At 40.6% G+C, this 17,708-nt stretch overlaps 1 protein-coding gene across 2 annotated transcripts in view; it reads right to left on the reverse strand.

The window, feature by feature from the left end:
• Positions 1-17,708, reverse strand: part of PGM5 (phosphoglucomutase 5) — an 81,590-nt gene that overhangs the window by 50,156 nt on the left and 13,726 nt on the right. For both annotated transcript variants that reach the window (XM_082301274.1, XM_082301273.1), the window contains 2 exons: positions 15,445-15,635; positions 14,393-14,547 (listed from right to left, as the gene is read on the reverse strand). In XM_082301274.1, the coding sequence (XP_082157400.1) occupies positions 14,393-14,547; positions 15,445-15,635 (346 nt within the window). The remainder of the gene's footprint in view (positions 1-14,392; positions 14,548-15,444; positions 15,636-17,708) is intronic.

A 17,708-nucleotide genomic window follows, 5' to 3' on the forward strand; every position in this document is an offset into this window, starting at 1 on the left:
GGTTTTCTGAATATACATACAGAAAAACAGCTGTCACTGCTATGCTGTAGTATGCTGTGTTAACAGCCTGACTTGTTACTGGTTTCCTGAATAAGACAGGAGACCAATCTTAATGCATGGAAATAACAGAAACAAACAAAAAGGCTGAATAAGCAAGTTGGTCCCTGGAAAATGAAACTTACCTAATAATACAAGACTCACCCGAGCATAAAATGACACAAATGAATTCTAGTAGTGGGCCTTGTCTCATTAAGGATTTGGTAAAAACTTCACATTTAGTGCAACAATGAAATATCAGCCGGGTCTGTAATGAATACAAACTACAGAAAAACAAAAAAATCCCAAAGCATGAACAAGGGCAAAACACTACTTAAAGCCTTCTCAACTCCCCACCCCTGAACAGTGACCTTTTCTATTCTAGTCTCAAGTCCTGCACAGTCACTGCTGCATACAGAACCTATGGGGTTTTCAGCAATACAAAGGTCTACAAAGGCACAGAAGGAATGCTTTGTAAGTTCTCTAGTTCTACAGAAACTGTCAGGAAGATTTATTATACTGGAAAAGAAAAGTGATGTCATAAATTATAAGGTATAATAAAGAGGTACTCTCCTTACATCCTTCTGCAGATACTTAGTGAGGTGAACCTCAGTAATGTCAGAACTAAAGACTGGCAAGACCCACGGTCTCTTTCAGGAAATGCAGCAATCCTATGAACTAAGCACAGGGAAAATACCCTCCCATTAACACAGGAGTACACATGTTTCATATTCATTAGCCTTTCCAAGCTTACTACAGTGAGGTCAGCTGGTTCACTGTGCCTATGCTCATTGACAAAGATGCAAACCAGATGTGAATATAACCACTATATGTATTACAAAACTGTACTGACAGTGATTCAAATTGGGTTTTCAGTACTCTGAATTATCTGAATAACAGAGAAAGAATGGCTTTAGGTATGTATCAGAAGTCACCAGTTGCCTCCACAGCTGCTTCTTCACCTCCTAAGGACTGTAATACTACTTCCATCCTCTCATGCAGAGTCAGAAGGATAGCTCAGAAAATGATCAGGATAGAAACAGTGCAGTTTCTCCAGATGGGCAATTTCTTGGTTTTGAAAAAAATTTAAAAATAAATAATTTTTAAATTTTTTTTTGGCAACATGAAGGTTTTCTATACATCACCTTGCTGCTACACAGTAACTACAAGAGTGCAAAGGTGCGGGCAAGCTCAACAACTATGGTGGTGTAAGGACCTTCCAGCAAAGGTCTCTTCATAGGGACACAGTATTACAACTTAGATTGGAAGCAACCATGGAGGTCTCTAGTTCAACATCCTGGACACTGAAATTCCTTCTTTCAAACTTCTTTGCCTCTTGTCCTCCTACCATGCACAGCTGTGAAGTGTCTGGCTCCAGCTTCTCAACAGTCACTCCATGGGTGTAGGCAGCTGAAGATGGCAGAGAAGCCATCTTTCTCCAAGCAGAACAAACCCAATTACCCAGCCTCTCCTCTTAGGGCCTGTGCTCCAGCCCCCATCTGTGTCAGTGATCCTATGCTGAACTCACTCCAGTTTACTGATGTTTTTCCTACAGTGGGGATGCCAAACCAAACACAAGTATCTGGGTGTGGTTCCACACATGGTAAGCAGAGAAGAATCACTTCCCCCACTCTCTGCACCATATTCTTATTCATACAGCCCAGGATGCCACTGGCCTCTTCTGATTCCAGAGCACACAACTGCTCAGAGAACTGTCCCCCAGGATGCTGGGCTGTCTCTGTAGAGCTGCTCCTCAGTTCCTCTGCTGCAGCCTGCATCACTGCAGGGCTCTGCCTCTCGGAGGGCAGGATTCATGGTTTGTCCTTGCTGAATTTCATTAGGTCCTTGCCATCCATTCCTGCCAGCTGTCCAGGTTCCCCTGACTGTATCAACAACAGTGTGGTGAGCAGGACCAGGGCAGAGATCATTCTCCTGTACTCCTCACTGGTGAGGCTGCACCTTGAGTACTGTGTTAATTTTTGGGCCACTTTCCTCAAAAAATATACATTCTGGAACATGTCCAGAGATGGGCAACAAGGCTCATGAAGGATCTAGTAAACATGTCATATAAGGAATGTCTGAGGGATCTGGGTTTGTTTAGTCTATAAAAGAGGAGGCTCAGGGGAGACCTAATCACTCTCTTCAACTTCTCTGCAAGGAGGTTGTTATCTGGTGGGAGTCGGTCTCTTCTGCTGTGCCTACAGTGAGAGGACAAAGAAAATGGCCTTAAGCTAAGACAGGGGATATTCAGATTAGATACCAGAAAAAAAATTTTTTCACTGTTAAGAGTGGTCAGGCACTGAAACAGGTTGCCCATGGAGGTGGGAGTCACTATTCCTGGATATGTTCAAGAGGTCTCTGGATCTGGTCATGGATTCAGAGGTTTAGGGGTGACAGTGGCAGTGCCAGGTGGGCAGTTGGACTGGATGACCTTGTAGGTCTTTTCCAGCCTTGATGATTCTGTGACTGGTTGACTCTGCTCTCCAGCACATCAACAGATACCACACACATAAACCGGTGTCCTCTACAAACTTGGTTTGAGTGTTCTCCATCTCCACCACTGACAAAGACATTAAACAAGACCACTTACCAGTTCATTAACCAATTGCCCATGAATCTGAGCATCAAACCAGACTTTTACCTACCTAGTTGTCCACCCATCCAAATCATAAAGTCCTGAGTTGGATACAAGAATAATGTGGGACAGTTTCAAAAGCCTTGCTAAAATGGCAGAAAATGACATCTGCTATCTTAATCCCATCAACAGATTCCATCATTCCATCAACCCAGGCAATCAGGTTGGTTAGACATGATTTATTCTAGTAGCTCCCTAATGATGCCATTTAGATTTCTAGGATTGCCTGGCTTTGCAGTAATTTTTTTCTCTCTCTTGCAAACTGTTCTGTCGATTTTAGAGACTGCAAATCAGTAAGCACTCTGTTTGGTCGTAGGACTTGCCTGGGAGAGGAAAGGAAGAAAGCATTTCACAACTATATAACAGTGTTCATGGAAAAAGTACAGAAAGAAGAAGAAAGCACAGTATGTCATAGATAAAGACTGTTCCTACAGAATCAAAGAATTGTTGATGTTGGAAAGATTTTAGGCCTTTTTCATTTCCCCACAAAAGGAAACACGAGACAATGTTTCTCCTTCAAAATTAGTATCACAATTCAAATGATTATTACTTAAAATAAGATCTAGTCTAAAAGGACTCTCAAATTTCTTCAAATAATTTTAATTTTTAAATATTTAATTTATAAGACTATCTGCCATAGTCTTATAATGATCTTCTTCAAAACACCCAGAATGTAAAGAACAATTTACTTTCCTCCTAATTTGTAAACAACCTAGGAAGAGTATACTTTAATACACACTAGAAGTAGAATTTTAAACACACAGTTTTGAAATTCTGTGCCAGAAAAGTTTTCTTTTAAATCAGTAGGAAGCATTCTTCATGAAGGTCACCCATTGACAAAAAAATCCTTTGATGGGAGAGGTTGCTCTTGGGTTGCTACCAGCTGTGCTGTCCAGAAAGGGCAAAACATGTTCAGACATGCTGATCCACCAGGGAGCCTTTTTAAGTTGAAGCACACAATAAGACTACATAAGATCTTGAAAGAAAAGGGGCCTTTAAACTTAAGTAGTCACAAAGTCTTCTGTAACTGCAAAATTCCTCAGATTGTTTTAATTAAAACACTTTTGGACTTTTTACCAGTACATCTGTAAGAATTCCTGCTATTTATTCATAGCTGTATACTTTTTGAGATGTAAGACAGATGCAGCACTAAGAAACCTGTGACTTTCTGTTACCCAACATCAATCTATTGCACAGTGCAAGGCCTGCTCCAGGCATTTTGCAAAATGTTTCTTTTTCTCAGGTAGTTTTTCAGATATGGCACATTAAGTTAGACAAGAGTCTCTTTGTTTGTGAGAACTACGAATTCATGTACTTCTGAACAGGAGTCAATCAAGGTTACAAAATATATTTATTTCTCACCAAGCACTGAATCTTGCTCTAACTGTGGCTGACAAACCAATCTCATTCTCAGCCACAGATTAAGCTGGAAACAGAGCACTGCATAGTTTTCAACTCCTCTTCTTACATGAAGAAAGCTTTCAATACAGCTTTATGTACTCAGCCCTGCAAGCTTCACATTGCACAGCCAATGAACCTGCTCATTTTAAGCTAAGCAGCTACCACAGTCTGGTCCACACACAGGCCAGAATCCAACTACCTTTTTATAAGAGTAAGCTGTGTGTTGTGTAAGGCTGCTCTGCAGCTTGCCATTCTCAGTGTGGAACAGCTTCCTTCAGGCCCAGAACTGGCCAGGGAATCCCTCTCAGACTGAAAAGCTTAGTTGTGTGCCAAGTAAAAGAAGGCAAGCCATGGGACTGCTTAGCCTCTCTTGCCATTCATCCATAACAGACAACACAGATACTCAGATGTGATTGAAATATCAATATTCTACTGGTATTTCACAGGACAGGACACCAACATGTTTTCTGTCCTTTTCTTCATAAGCAGCCACTGAGGAAGACAAGATCAATTCTCTCCTGTAAATGTCAACAGTATGCAATACATTGATGTATGCTCATTGTCATCTTTCACTGAAATAGTGTTTGAGTATTCAGCTGCTGTTGTCCTGTAAAGTGTCAAGAATAAACTTTTATTCCATATATATATAAAATGTATATCCCTGTTATGACTGTAGCATGTTTTCACCAGTGCCAGCTAGGAAAATGAAACACTGGATAGTCAAGCACATGGTGGATTTGCAACAGTCAAATATGCTGCACACTATACTAAAGCATACCAAATCCAGCATCAAAGAAAACATAAAGACCAAGACAACTCCCTAAGGATATCTTTGAAAATGTTTGCAATGAAAAATCACCTCCACTGCTTAAAAAACATTCAAGGACGAAAGGGTAGCAGCTACATTACAAGCACACTGTAGAAATAAAACTAAGAGGCATACCTAAAGAAAGAACATTAAAGCCTTGTAATGATAGTTGGTTTTTCCTCTGCAAGGTTTCTCAAACATGTCATATCTGTGTAAATAAAAAATTTATCTGTAGAATATATCTGAAAGCTGATACAGAAAAAACTAACATTTTTTACTAAATATGCAGGTATACAGAGGACATATGGATACTTTTAATACTGCACTGTTACTTAAAAAGTTACAAATCCTGAATATCTTTCCCATCACAGTGCTCCACAATTTCATATTATGTTTCAAACATGTTAAATTACATTCATGAAGGTTTTATGCAGTTGTCCTTCTGCAGCATTCCAGAACACAAACCGTCCTTCTGCTCTATCTAATTTAAAAACTGTTTGTACGTGACATGGACTCAGTTTGACAGAGGTGTCTTAAAAAATTCACAGTGAGCCTATTTCAGATAAGAGGGCATGAGACTGAATTATCCTGCTGAAGAAAGATAAAAAGAGTAAGGTCATGGCTGGCATAACTTGAACAAATCACAGTCACAGAGTGAATGCAGTATCAACCACATAGAAAGATGTACTTATGACTTGGAGAAGCCTTTATGTTGAAAAAATCCCTTAAACTCAACAGTAAAGGATGTCCATGTAGAGAAAAAGAAACACACAGTGCCTACCCTGCTTCTGGCACACACTTTTTCAGACAATCAACAACACAGAACAAATGTGCAAGAAAAGACAGACAAAAATCCACGCAGGATTTGTATCTTAAGAATTCAAGTAAATAACTACAAAGGCACAAGTGGAATGTGGTGTGCTGTTCTCCATGGCCTGAGGTATCTATTTGAAGAAAAAGAGCAGACACGAATGGGAAGGAAGTGGGAAAAGAGGAGTAGGGGAAGAACATAGGAATATGGAAGGTAAGAAAGAGAACAAAAATAGATAAAAATAAAAGGAAGCGTTTAGCAAAAGAAGAGAAGAATAAAAGCTGGAAGGGAGGGAGAGAAGGGAAAGGAGGGGAAGAAGGGAGGGAGGGAGAGAGGGAGGGAGGGAAGGATGGAAAGGAAGGAGGCAGGAAGGAAGGCAGGCAGGAAGGAAAATGTTTCCAACCTAAATGTTTCTGTGCAAAGCAAAGCTTCTTGGTGTGCTTCAGACAAAACACACCACACTCTAAACCACAATGTTTCTTACTGCCAGGGTCAGCCTCCTTCCTGCACCCAAGACAGATTGGTTAAAGCCCATAGCATCTCTGCCCTTCACCACATCAGGACGTTTCTTTAAACAAGTCAGAACACTCACTGTCACTCCAGCCCCCCTTAAAAGCTGTCTCTAGATGACCAGACAATAAACAGACAAACAGCAGACAGAATACTGATGTGTCTAAGTTGCATTAAGGGACAGGCTCCCAGATGTAAAGTGGCAGGGTGCAGCACAATAAGGTGCTTAGCTTTGCCCAGGCTAAGTGTAAGCACATACATGCTGTTGAAATAACCTTGCTGTAGAAACAAACTATCAGATGATGCTAGTCAAAGTAGTATTCTCCCAGAAATCCTTTTCTCCAATATCATGACTGGTATTTTATTCACACACTCAACTTCATATTTCCTACAGAAACAATTTTTACTCACCCTTTTGATTCTCATTTTGTACACTGTTAGCTAACATCTCAGTATTTCATTTCCCTTCCTGTTACACAGGCATCAGGTAAATCGGAATACAAGGATATGAAACAAAAATAGTTTTTTGAACAGGGAACATGGTTTGCATTCCCCAAAACAAAGAGAATACCAGCCTTAGGGTACATATTGCCAGAGAATTGAAGTCTGGAGACGTACTGCCACAATCCTGTTGATGTTGGAGCATATTAAAGCAGATGTTTCCTGTCAAGTGTTACCCTCTCCCTACAGTACATACTAGTATATTCCAGCAGTCACCTCAAGCAAACACATGCAACACTAGTTAAATATTCTGAGTGAATTCTCTTGTAATTCACTGCTCCATTTGTTAATGACATATTCCGCAGCAACATTCAGAGTCCTTTGGATTATTGCTTCCCTCTTTTTAAGTTTAAAAACTCCCTTTGAAAAGGTCTTAGCAATGCATCACGCACACAAGTTAAAAAGGAACAGAATTTTTAAATCCTCTCTTTAAATTACTGTGCATAATTTTGTTTTTCTTTAATACCATTAAAGGTGGTGGGTGCAGGAATGGTATTTCTTTAATACCATTAAGGAAAAGCTCTAGTTCAACTAGAGTTCAACTTAGTTTGGCTAGTTCAACTTAGTTTGGCTAAACTGCGGCCACACAATACGGACACACCATACAAAGTGGTGGTTTTCATTTGTCATCTAGCATAGACTTCAGGGAAGACCTCCATGACCTCCGAAGACAGTAGCCAAGTGGACAGGAATTGATCCAGTTCCCCCACAGGAGAGCTATTCTAACTACCAAGGTTCAGAAGCAGGCCAAAGAGCCAGCTGAGTACACTACAGTACCATTAATTTTGTAAACACAAACCAAATTACGCCATTCAGATAATAGTGGGGCTCTCATGACCAAAGAACTGTTATCCCACAGTCATTGGGATGACATCATCAAATACAAAAGTACTCCTAGCAGAATTCAGCTTTCTCTCAAGCAAAATCATGAAGGATATTCACATACAAGATACTTTCAATCGCCATTATCTCTGTTTCCCTACTCTGTTAATATCTCTTGGGAAAAAACTTCCAATTGTTTTAGTTTCCTGTGGAGTAGTGACCGTATTATTAAATCCTAGTTAGATGTGCTTAAAGTTAGCACTTCCTAACTCCTTCAGGAAGACTAATAAGTAAAACATAAGCTTCTTTTCATTTCCTAGGTACTATTTCTGCCATTCTACTGCACCTACTATTATAAATGTTGCTGTGCCCTTTTCAATCCTCTTTATTTTAATAGTTTCTCTATTCCCAGAATTAGAACAAAATACAGAAAAACAGATATATCGGCACTCAACAGCACAGCATAATTTTTTTAAGTACTCTGTTTATTAAATATGCTTTCCCTCCCCTGTTAATCAGATGTTGTTCTTATTCTTGTCCATATGGTTACATAATGTAGGTAACAGTTGGCCTGGAATTCCTTTTCTTTTATTTATTTCTAACAAAATACACTTTCCAAAGTACTTTTAAACAATTATTTCCACAGAACTGGATGGTACTAAATATGCATTAAATGCCAAATTATAACTCAAACTGTCATACTTAAGATTAAGTCTACCACAGTAAGTGAGACATGTCTAAGAAACCCATGGATGTAGACTGGTATGAATATGAACAAAGTTTATCCCCTAATCTCTGAATTTATGAAGATCTGCTATGCATCTTCTACCTCAAATGGGATAAAAACTAACTTGAATGAATGACAGATATGAGATAATATTTAACTATTTAAGAGATTTGGTTTAGATGTTGTACTGGGTGTACATGGCAGGGTTTGTCAGCTGGGGGCTGCAGGGGTGGCCTCAATAAGAAGAGGCCTGGGCTGCCCCATGCCAGACACAGTGAGTTCCAGTCAGCTCCAACAGATCCCAACAGGCACAGATAAGCCTAGCAGCCAAGCTGCTGCCCTTCTGGGAAAACACACTTTTAAAGGGCAAAAAGCCATCCAGCAGTGGAGACTGAGGAAGAAATGTTGGAACCCTGGGTTCAGAGAATTTCAGTCTCTCAGTGCTGACAGGCAATGATCTTCAAAAGCACACTGCGCTTGACCTGAGGCCTTGGGAAAGGCTTCCCAGATTATGTAGTAGCACTGAGATTGCTGCTGTGTAACTGAAGAGAAGTTTGTTGTATCACTGGGTGGAATATGCAGAGATGCAGAAAATTTAGGTTTATGGGATATAGTAATACGTATGTAACAAGATGGAGGATTTTGGGTGTAGGTTGGTTCTTCTTTCCTCCTTCACAAATCTGGGTGTTTTGGTATTAGTTCAAACAACCTGCAGTGTGGAACATGAATGATTACCTACTGGATTTTAAGTAAAAATAAATTAGTTAGCATTCCATAATTGGATAGACTGGACTTTAAAAGACCTTGGAAGGTAGCACTCGGGGGCCATTTTCACCTTGTTAACTTAGAGGCACATTCTGTGTGGGGTCAGTAGTTCTGACCCAGGAAGAGGTGACCGGTTCGGAGAGATGGTCCTGAAAGGAATCGCCTTCCCAAGGCCCGGTGTCTTCCCTCAGCTGCTGGCCAGGAGGGCCCCTGCAGAGGCTGTCAGCTCTTTAGTGATTGTCAGCTCGTGATTTCAGCTCAGCTCTGCAGGGCAGCCTCCAGGCCAGACCAGGGAGAGAGACGAGAGGCTCGTATAGCTGTTCCACACAAGGCAGCTTTATTGGTCCATACTCTGGTGAAGGGGAGCCAGGGACGAGCATCTCTCTCTGCCCTGGCAGGGGCAGGGAGCTAGCTTTTATAGGGATACAGGGGGTGGGTGTCAGAGGGTAAAGGCCAGTGGGCTACAAAGGATCTGCATAGGGTCTCCCAGAGGATTCTGGGTCTGTCTTCTTCTCCCTGTAACTGAAGAGTAGCTCCCTTTCCAGGGGAGGTCCTGCTGGGAGATTGCTCAACCTCCTTATCTTAGCAGACGTCCCTCCAGGGCAGTGGCTGGGCATACCCAACACTGTACTATAGATAAGAAATAATAAACATCTGAGTCTGAAGAAAAACTGTGTCTACTGCATTTCAATCCGAACTCTGAATAAAAGAACTCACAAAACAGAGGCAAAGAAGAAAAGAAACGAAAAAGAGAAAATTAATAAGCCTAGCAGCCAAGCTGCTGCTCCTTCTGGGAAAACACACTTTTAAAGGGCAAAAAGCCATCCAGCAGTGGAGATTGAGGAAGAAATGCCTGGGAATACTGAGAAGGGAGAGAGGAGAGAGGCAGAAGAAAAGATGCTCCAGGCACTGCTTCTCCCTGCAGCCTATGGAGAGAACAGTGGTAGAGCAAGTGGATATTTTCTGAGAAAATGCAGGTGGTAAAGAGCCCACACTGGTCTAAATACTTAGTAGTTGCAAAGAAGGCAAAAGCCAAAGAGTTTTGGAAAGGTATGCAAACAGTGTAGACTACAGGAATCACGAATGCCTTATGCATATTCTTTTACACCACTGTCCCACTGTAAGATGCCCTTGACACTTGTGGAACTTTTCCTTATGTTTACAGACACATGAAACTGGAATTCACATCAACATGAAACCTATCCTGAGAATCAACCTCTCCATCAGCCTCTCCTTCAAGCAATAGAACAGATTTCAGACAACAATATTCTACAGTTTTACTGAAAAATGTATCTTAATAGACAACCATCTTTCCTGAAGGTTACCAGTTTCTTATGGTGGGCTTCCCTGGTGTCATGGGTTGGCTAGCATAGTCTTGGAAGTGACGTTCTCAGAAAGGGGTGCTTACAGCTTCCCCCCATGACCTGACAGAACCTATCAGCTGGCCAGTTTGAATATGAACAATTCTTTAAGCCACTTAAAGTTGTGACCGCCTCTGTGATCCACACTTAAGAATAGACAAACTCCCCCTCCAAGCTCTCTCTCGTTTCCGGCGCTGGCACAGGTGGCTGCGGGCCCCGTGTGGGGGCCAGCGGGCCCGGCCAGGCCCTGCTTGGGCCAGGCTGGGCCGGGCCACGGCCATCCTGGAGCCATGGACCTGTTCCAGCCATGGAACCCCCCCCACTGCCTTGCCGTGGGCAGCCGGAGCGGCTCGGCTCTCCCCCCTCTCCACTGCGATAAGAAAAATTCAACATTCCAGCTGCAAAGCTGCAAGGCCGAGGTGAGATTAACCCTTTTACTGCTGTGAAGAGCTGAAAACCTGAGGGAAGAGAGAGAGGAGATGCTTAAAGCTGAAATTCTGTTGTGAAGCTATGACATATCAGAGTATCCCGTTGTAATTTCATGAAGATATGGGGGGTGGAGTGTTCAACTCGTAAGCAAAAGCACCTGCACTGAGATAGGCAGATGCTGATGCAGCTGTAATTTCATGAGAAGTTTAAACAGGGAGAGATGGAAGCGATGAGGACTTTTGCTCCAAATGGGAAAGGAGAAAACCTCAGTTCCTAGAGATGCTCCCAGAGATAGTCCTAACAATGAAGATGAGGAAGACCCTTTGCTCCCAGGGAAGGAGAAGGGCCTCTGTTCTTAGAGATGAAATGCTCCCAGAGATGGGTGAAGAGAACTTCAGTTTCTGAACGGCTCAACCTTAAAATTGTACCCCAGTAATTTCAAGAGTGGACCCTCGAAAGCAGTTGCAGGAAAAGCCGCAAGTTGGGGGAAGGGACTCACATGTGAGCAGAGAGACTCCTCTTCCTAAATGGACTGAACAAAGTTATTTGGAAGTGGGCGGCTGTCTCGTTGTGATAATGTTTTTATAGCACGAGCAGGAAGAGACTTCTCTTTCTAAATGGACTGAACAAGGTTATTATGGAAGTGATAAACAGACTGAACATCTTAAGGGTTGTCTTTTTACATTGTCAGTGGGAGAAGGGAGGAAGGTGGGGGGAAGAGAAGTGTTCTGAAGGCGTGGTATAATTTTTTTTCCCCTCTTTTAGGTCTGTTAATAAACTTCTTTATATCCTTTCAAGTTTGGTGCCTACTTCGCGTTTCTCCTAATTCTTATCTCACAGAAGATAAACGGTAATGAGTATTTTGGGCCAAACCACTACACTAAATTGGTGTTTCTGCCCAGTTTGAAACCCAACCCGCTACACCTGGGAATTCTGGAATACCTGAAGACTCAATAACTCATGCAGTGAACCTCCAAGGAAGGTGTCTATGATACTTCTAACTGTGTTCCAATCCATGTAGTCAGCCCACTTACACCCACCCACAGACAGATAAGGAGCTACAGAGAGCTTATGGGTGAGGATTAAAGGGAGAGCAGGGACAGGAGACATTACAGTGAGGGTCTGCCACAGGCCACCTGACCGGAAAGACCAAATGGATAAAGCTCTCTACAAACAGATAGGAGCAGCCTAACATTCATAAGCCCTGGTGCTCATGGGGGCTTTCAGTCACCCTGGTACCTGTTGAAGGGACAACACAGCAGGGCACTAGCAGCCCAGGAAGCTCCTGGAGTGCATGGATGAAAATTTTCTTCTCCAAGTAACAGAGGAACTAACAAGGAGACATCCTAAGCTGAACCTTGATCTCACCACAAGGAGGGGCTGGTGGGGCACGTGACATGCAGTGAGCATGAAATGGTGGAATGCAAGATCCTCAGGGCTGTAAGGACAGCACACAGCAAGCTCCCTACCCTGGACTTCAGGAGAGCAGGCTTTGGCCTCTTCAAGGATCTGCTCGACAGAGTGCCATGGGATAAAGCCCAGGAGGAAGGAAAGGCCCAAGAAAGCTGGGTAACATTCAAGGATCACCTCCCTCCAAGCTTGACAGAGATGCATCCCAACAAAGAGGAAGTCATGTAAAAACACCAGGAAGCCTGTGTGAATGAACAAGTTGTTCCTGGGCAAACTTAAACACTTGAAGAAAGCCTACAGAGGGTAGAAGCAGGGACAGGTAGCCTGTGAGGAATCCAGATTAACTGTCCGAGTAGCTTGGGGATAAGGCTAGGAAAGCTGAAGCCCTGACAGAATTAAATCTGGACAGGGATGTCAAAAGCAACAAGAATAGTTTCTGTAGGTACAATGGTGATAAAAGGAAGACTAAGAAAAATGTGGACTCTCTCCAGAAAGAAACAGGAGACCTGGTTACCCAGGACAAGAAGGCGGCTAAGGAACTCAGTGGCAGTTTTGCTTCAGTCTTCAGCAGCCACAGTGCCTGAGTTGCACAACTAGTGGAGGGTGTCCCTGCCCATGGCAGGGGGGTTGGAACTAGATGATCTCTGTGAAAACTGCATGATCTACACTGAACTACATGACAACATGTAACTTGTAAGTCTTCAAGAAAACAAGGAGAACCACAAAATGAAATAAAAAATAAATAAATCAACTGTCCTGGATACAGACTGAAAACTGCATAACCATAAATATTTGTAGGAATGGAAGGGAAAATATTTACATCCTTCCATCATTATCAGTTGCTCAGTTTTATTTAATAATCAGGCTTAGCTCCACAAAACTAAATAAGGCAGTAAGCACCATGAGACGATCTTTGCACCAGAAGGTCAAGTAAACATTGCAAAGAATATAATTCAAACAGTCAGTGTTATTGGAGGGGACTTGAGTTCATGCCTTCTGACATATTTATCAAACTTCATGAAAAGAAGACAGACAAACATACGTAAATGTCACTGTTTCTTCAGTTCTTACAGGAATGCAGATATGGTGTTTATACACAAAATTAACTCTATGTATTTTATATTGTATTTTAACATAACGATAATGAGATTTTTGGACTGCTGAACAGAATAAACAAAATACATCAAACACTGACCTAACCATATTTCCTTAAACTAGAGTATCTACCCACGAGCAAGGAATATATTCCCAAAGACCCTGTCAAGTATTAGAGGAAGCAGAAAGCTCTGAATTTAGTAACTTTTAAAAACTTCCTGAATAAGCAAACTGTAGATACAGCGATCAACCTTTTCACACAACCTACGTTTCACTTTAAAATTACTGTTTCCTGACTGGACACATTTAAGGGGAGCAGTAGATCACTCTTGTCGTAGTAAAGCTATGCAGCCAGATGAACATCGAGACACAACTGATTTAGCCAATGCTTTTTCCACACAGAATATATTAAGGCAATAATATTTAATCATCTTATCTTGATATTTACAGAAAATTTAGGCCTGGATGAGACTTGTTCAAAATTCAGCTGCTAACACAAGATGCTCATCCAGGAAATCTTTAAAGAACAGATTGGATTTATCAGAAATAGTTTTAGATATACTTTTAATCTGTCTTGAAACTGGGAATGGATTTGTCGACTGCCTGCAGCCTCTTACAGGACATTTTATATCATAACAGATCATATATTTCATCAGTTTGTAGTAAGAGGAGGGTTTTAATTTTTTGAATACTTGTTTAGTACTGAATTACTACTTTATCTCTTTTAAACTTCCATGACTTTCATAAAAAGGGCTGCCAGATTAGGCTGTAAACCATTATTTACTCATAAAAGAACAAAGTTTTCTGGAAGAATTCCATCAGACAACTGTACATTAGATTTATCAATTTATTTCCTTTCCAGACTGAATTAAACTCTTTTAATGCAAGTAAAGATGGGAAAAATTAATCTAGGTAAAATCAAAATCTCATCAAAAACCAGTTTAAAAAATAAAGCACATAAATACTGTGAAAATTAGAAGCTCTTATCAAAAGACTTCACAATTTTGGAATTGCTATGTAATAAAAAGTAGAGATAACTAATGTAATGATCAAGGTGATACAAACAAATATTTCATCTTACTTGTCCAGAGCTGTGCTGGTAGGCATGCTTCTGCCAAATCCTCGGACACCCATCTGACAAAAGTATGGAATGCAAGACAGATTGGCAGCAATTATAGCCAGTGAATCTGATGCATTAACAAAGAAACCATTTTGGCCAAGGATCATGTAGCGGTCCTGCAGGAGAACAGAAATTTAAAATAGCATCCTAAATTCCACGTATTGAGGACACATAATTTCTTTTCCTAGATCTACTGGAGGTAGAGAAAAAAAGGACAGGCTTTAGGTTACTCACATCCCCCTTTGGGCAGAAAAATTTACTGGCATCATTCTGGCAGGTTTATAATCTCACTATCACACCATCACTCACTCCTGCCTTGCAAATCAAAGCTCCGGATCAGTTTCTAACTTCTGCCTCCTACAGTCACTTCAGCAGCTCTGTTTCTGTCAAGAGAATGCTTGTGTAGGATAATCTTTTTGCCAACGACATGCACTACTATGGAGTAGGAGAGTGTTTTGTGTTTACTGAGAACAGAAGTCAGCTTATTTTTTCAGAATCTTTTCATCCTTCTCCTACCTTGTCAGGGGAGAAAGTTGCTTCTGTAATACATTGCTTTTTATAATCTGATAATATGACATTAGAAAATTTAAATAAACAGAGATTATGATTCAGTGCTTTGTTTAGCTAAAAAGCTCTTAATTTATGATGCTAACCAAAAAGGACTTAACATTGCTACTGTTTGCTTTGACAAGTCTGTATTATCTACATGCTGGTCTGTTCCTAACCAGGGAAAAAAGTGTTACACCAGCACAAGACAAAAACCAGCCTGTTATTTAAATAATTCTCATTCTGCCTTCAAATCCTGCTTAATTTGCAGTCAACTGCAGAGACAAATTACAACATATGTGTCAGATTTATGGGTTGCAAATGTAACCATCTGTACCTGAAAGTAATACCATTTTCAGCTTCAACGACTTACTGAAAAGCAAACAAATTATACTTACATGTCCTATATCTGACCCCAGACAAAACAACAACTATGGTGGAACCTCAAGACAGGTCTAAATACTTACTCCATCAGCATCAAAAGCAGCTCCAAATCCATACTCGCCACCTTTCATAGCCTCCAGCAAGGCAGTTGCATATGTTAAGTTTGGATCAGGAGGCTGTCCACCAAAATCCTCCAGAGGAATACAGTTTATGGCAGAATTTGCAGGAGCTCCCAATTCATCACACAAGATTCTTCTCACATAGGGTCCCATAACTGTGAAAACAGAAATCTGTCATGCAGTCACAAAAGTGTATGCTTGACATTCAAATCTTTCACAGCACTGTGGACATTTGATACAAAATATACTTTCAGCAATTCTATACATCTGTCCTTGCAACAAACCCCAAACTATTATTTCAGAGAAGTATGTGATTGTCCTCACATTAAATAATTAATCAGTATGACAATAATCAATTCAATATGAAAATCACAGTTCCCTACTACTGGAAGTGAAAAAGTAATCACTGAATGGTGAAAGACGCTGGGTTCTTTTACCCATTATTAAATAAAGAAATTATCGTACACATAAAGGAGTTTTTCTCACTAGAATAAAAATAAAACACTATTCTATGTGTCTAAATAACACACAATAGCAAGGAAAGTAAACAGTAGGGGAATGCAAATGGGAAATATACCTACCTTAACATCCCAATGCATGTGAAAATTGGAATAGATTCGTCCACCAAAGCATTTTACTACATTTTACTTGCCGAGTAACACAGAGAATAAACTAAAACTTTCTCAAAACTAACTCCAAAATACTTCTTTATTTTGTTAAAGACATGACCAGTGAAGACTCCATGCTGTTATATACCATAATTATTACATGCATTTGGTAACTAAACAGTCACTACCTGAGCACTCTGCATCCTTGGTACAAGTGTGAATAGGTCACTCAGAAGTAAAAAATGCGTGAGTGACTGCTCTTTCAGCTACCTTACTCCCAAATCTTGCTAAGTGGAGCAGCTGTGACCTGAGGTAAAATTATGTAAGAGAAACTTCTTTTCACGAAAATGTAGATGTTAACTCTGTAAAATATACCATGATTTCTGGTTCTTTTCTAAAGAGTACTCCTGTCAAAGTACTCTTTTTGTCTGCCAATGTTAAGCTACCAATGTGTACAGGCATAAAAATATATTCCAGAGGTGCAGAGCTAAAATAAATTTCAGAAGAGAGTCTGTCAACATATACATGTGGTCCTTTGTAATGTCACTATATTGTGGCTAGTGGCTCACTTCTGGCTAATGTATCTCATCTAGAAAGTCTTTTGATCAGATGCCACCAAGAAAAGGGCAAACCCCAATGATTTTTGATAGATTGCTCCAACGGCTATTCACTGTTACACATAAACATGTGAGCGACATTTCAATCCGAATTTGCCTGGACTCATCTCTCTCTATTGGTTCTTTTTGGCAATTTTCAGAAAAGAAGACCGAAATTTTTTTTTTTCTGAGAAAAAAAAACCCCAAGAAACTACCTTCTTTGTCGTACCAAGAAGTATTTGTGTATACACTTAATCTACATGTACTTTAAATTATAGTACGGATATCTCTCTACCAAAAAGCAAGGTCATAAAGCCAATTCTCTGTCACCTTGTAAATAAAGTAAACAAACTCAGTCCTTTAAAATGCTTATGATGCATCAGCTTTCTAACCCTAAGACAGACTACGCATCTTTTTGACAACATGTAAAAATTCTTAACAGTCAGTAACACACCTGGATATCAGAGCTTTTTAAGGCACTTTAGTAACATTCTCTCCAGTATGGTACATGGCAAGAGGCACTGCCTTCCTCACTGCATTGTTCAGGGACACCATATATCCTCTGGACACAGCTTGGCAAAACTGGGTGTTCACACTCATTGGATGCAGACTATAATCCTTGGCCACAGTGAACTGTGTGTTCACACTGACTGTGAACTCACTATGATATTTTGAACAGTGACTGTCACACTGTACTAGATAAAATGCTTTACAGAAGTTTTCTAAGTCTATCCAGCTCCTTTTATGGGTCTGTTTTCGTAAACCCATTAAAGAATTAAACCTGGTTTGCTTGATAGAATCTGTTTTCCATATGATAATGTTGAACAGTCTTACTTACACTCCTACCCTTCAACTTATTATCTGCAGAAATCTTTATTTATATTTTCATAATGTAGCCTAAAATAGATCCTGGTCTGTGTTTCCCTAAGTGACACAGCTTATATTTTTTTAATATCAGCATACCACTGATCCCCTTGCTGTCTTCTGTGACATTTTCACCTTGTCTGGAGGACACTGAACTTTG

This window comes from Coloeus monedula (genome assembly GCF_965178545.1).
Source record: "Coloeus monedula genome assembly, chromosome: Z".
Lineage (NCBI taxonomy): Eukaryota > Metazoa > Chordata > Aves > Passeriformes > Corvidae > Coloeus > Coloeus monedula.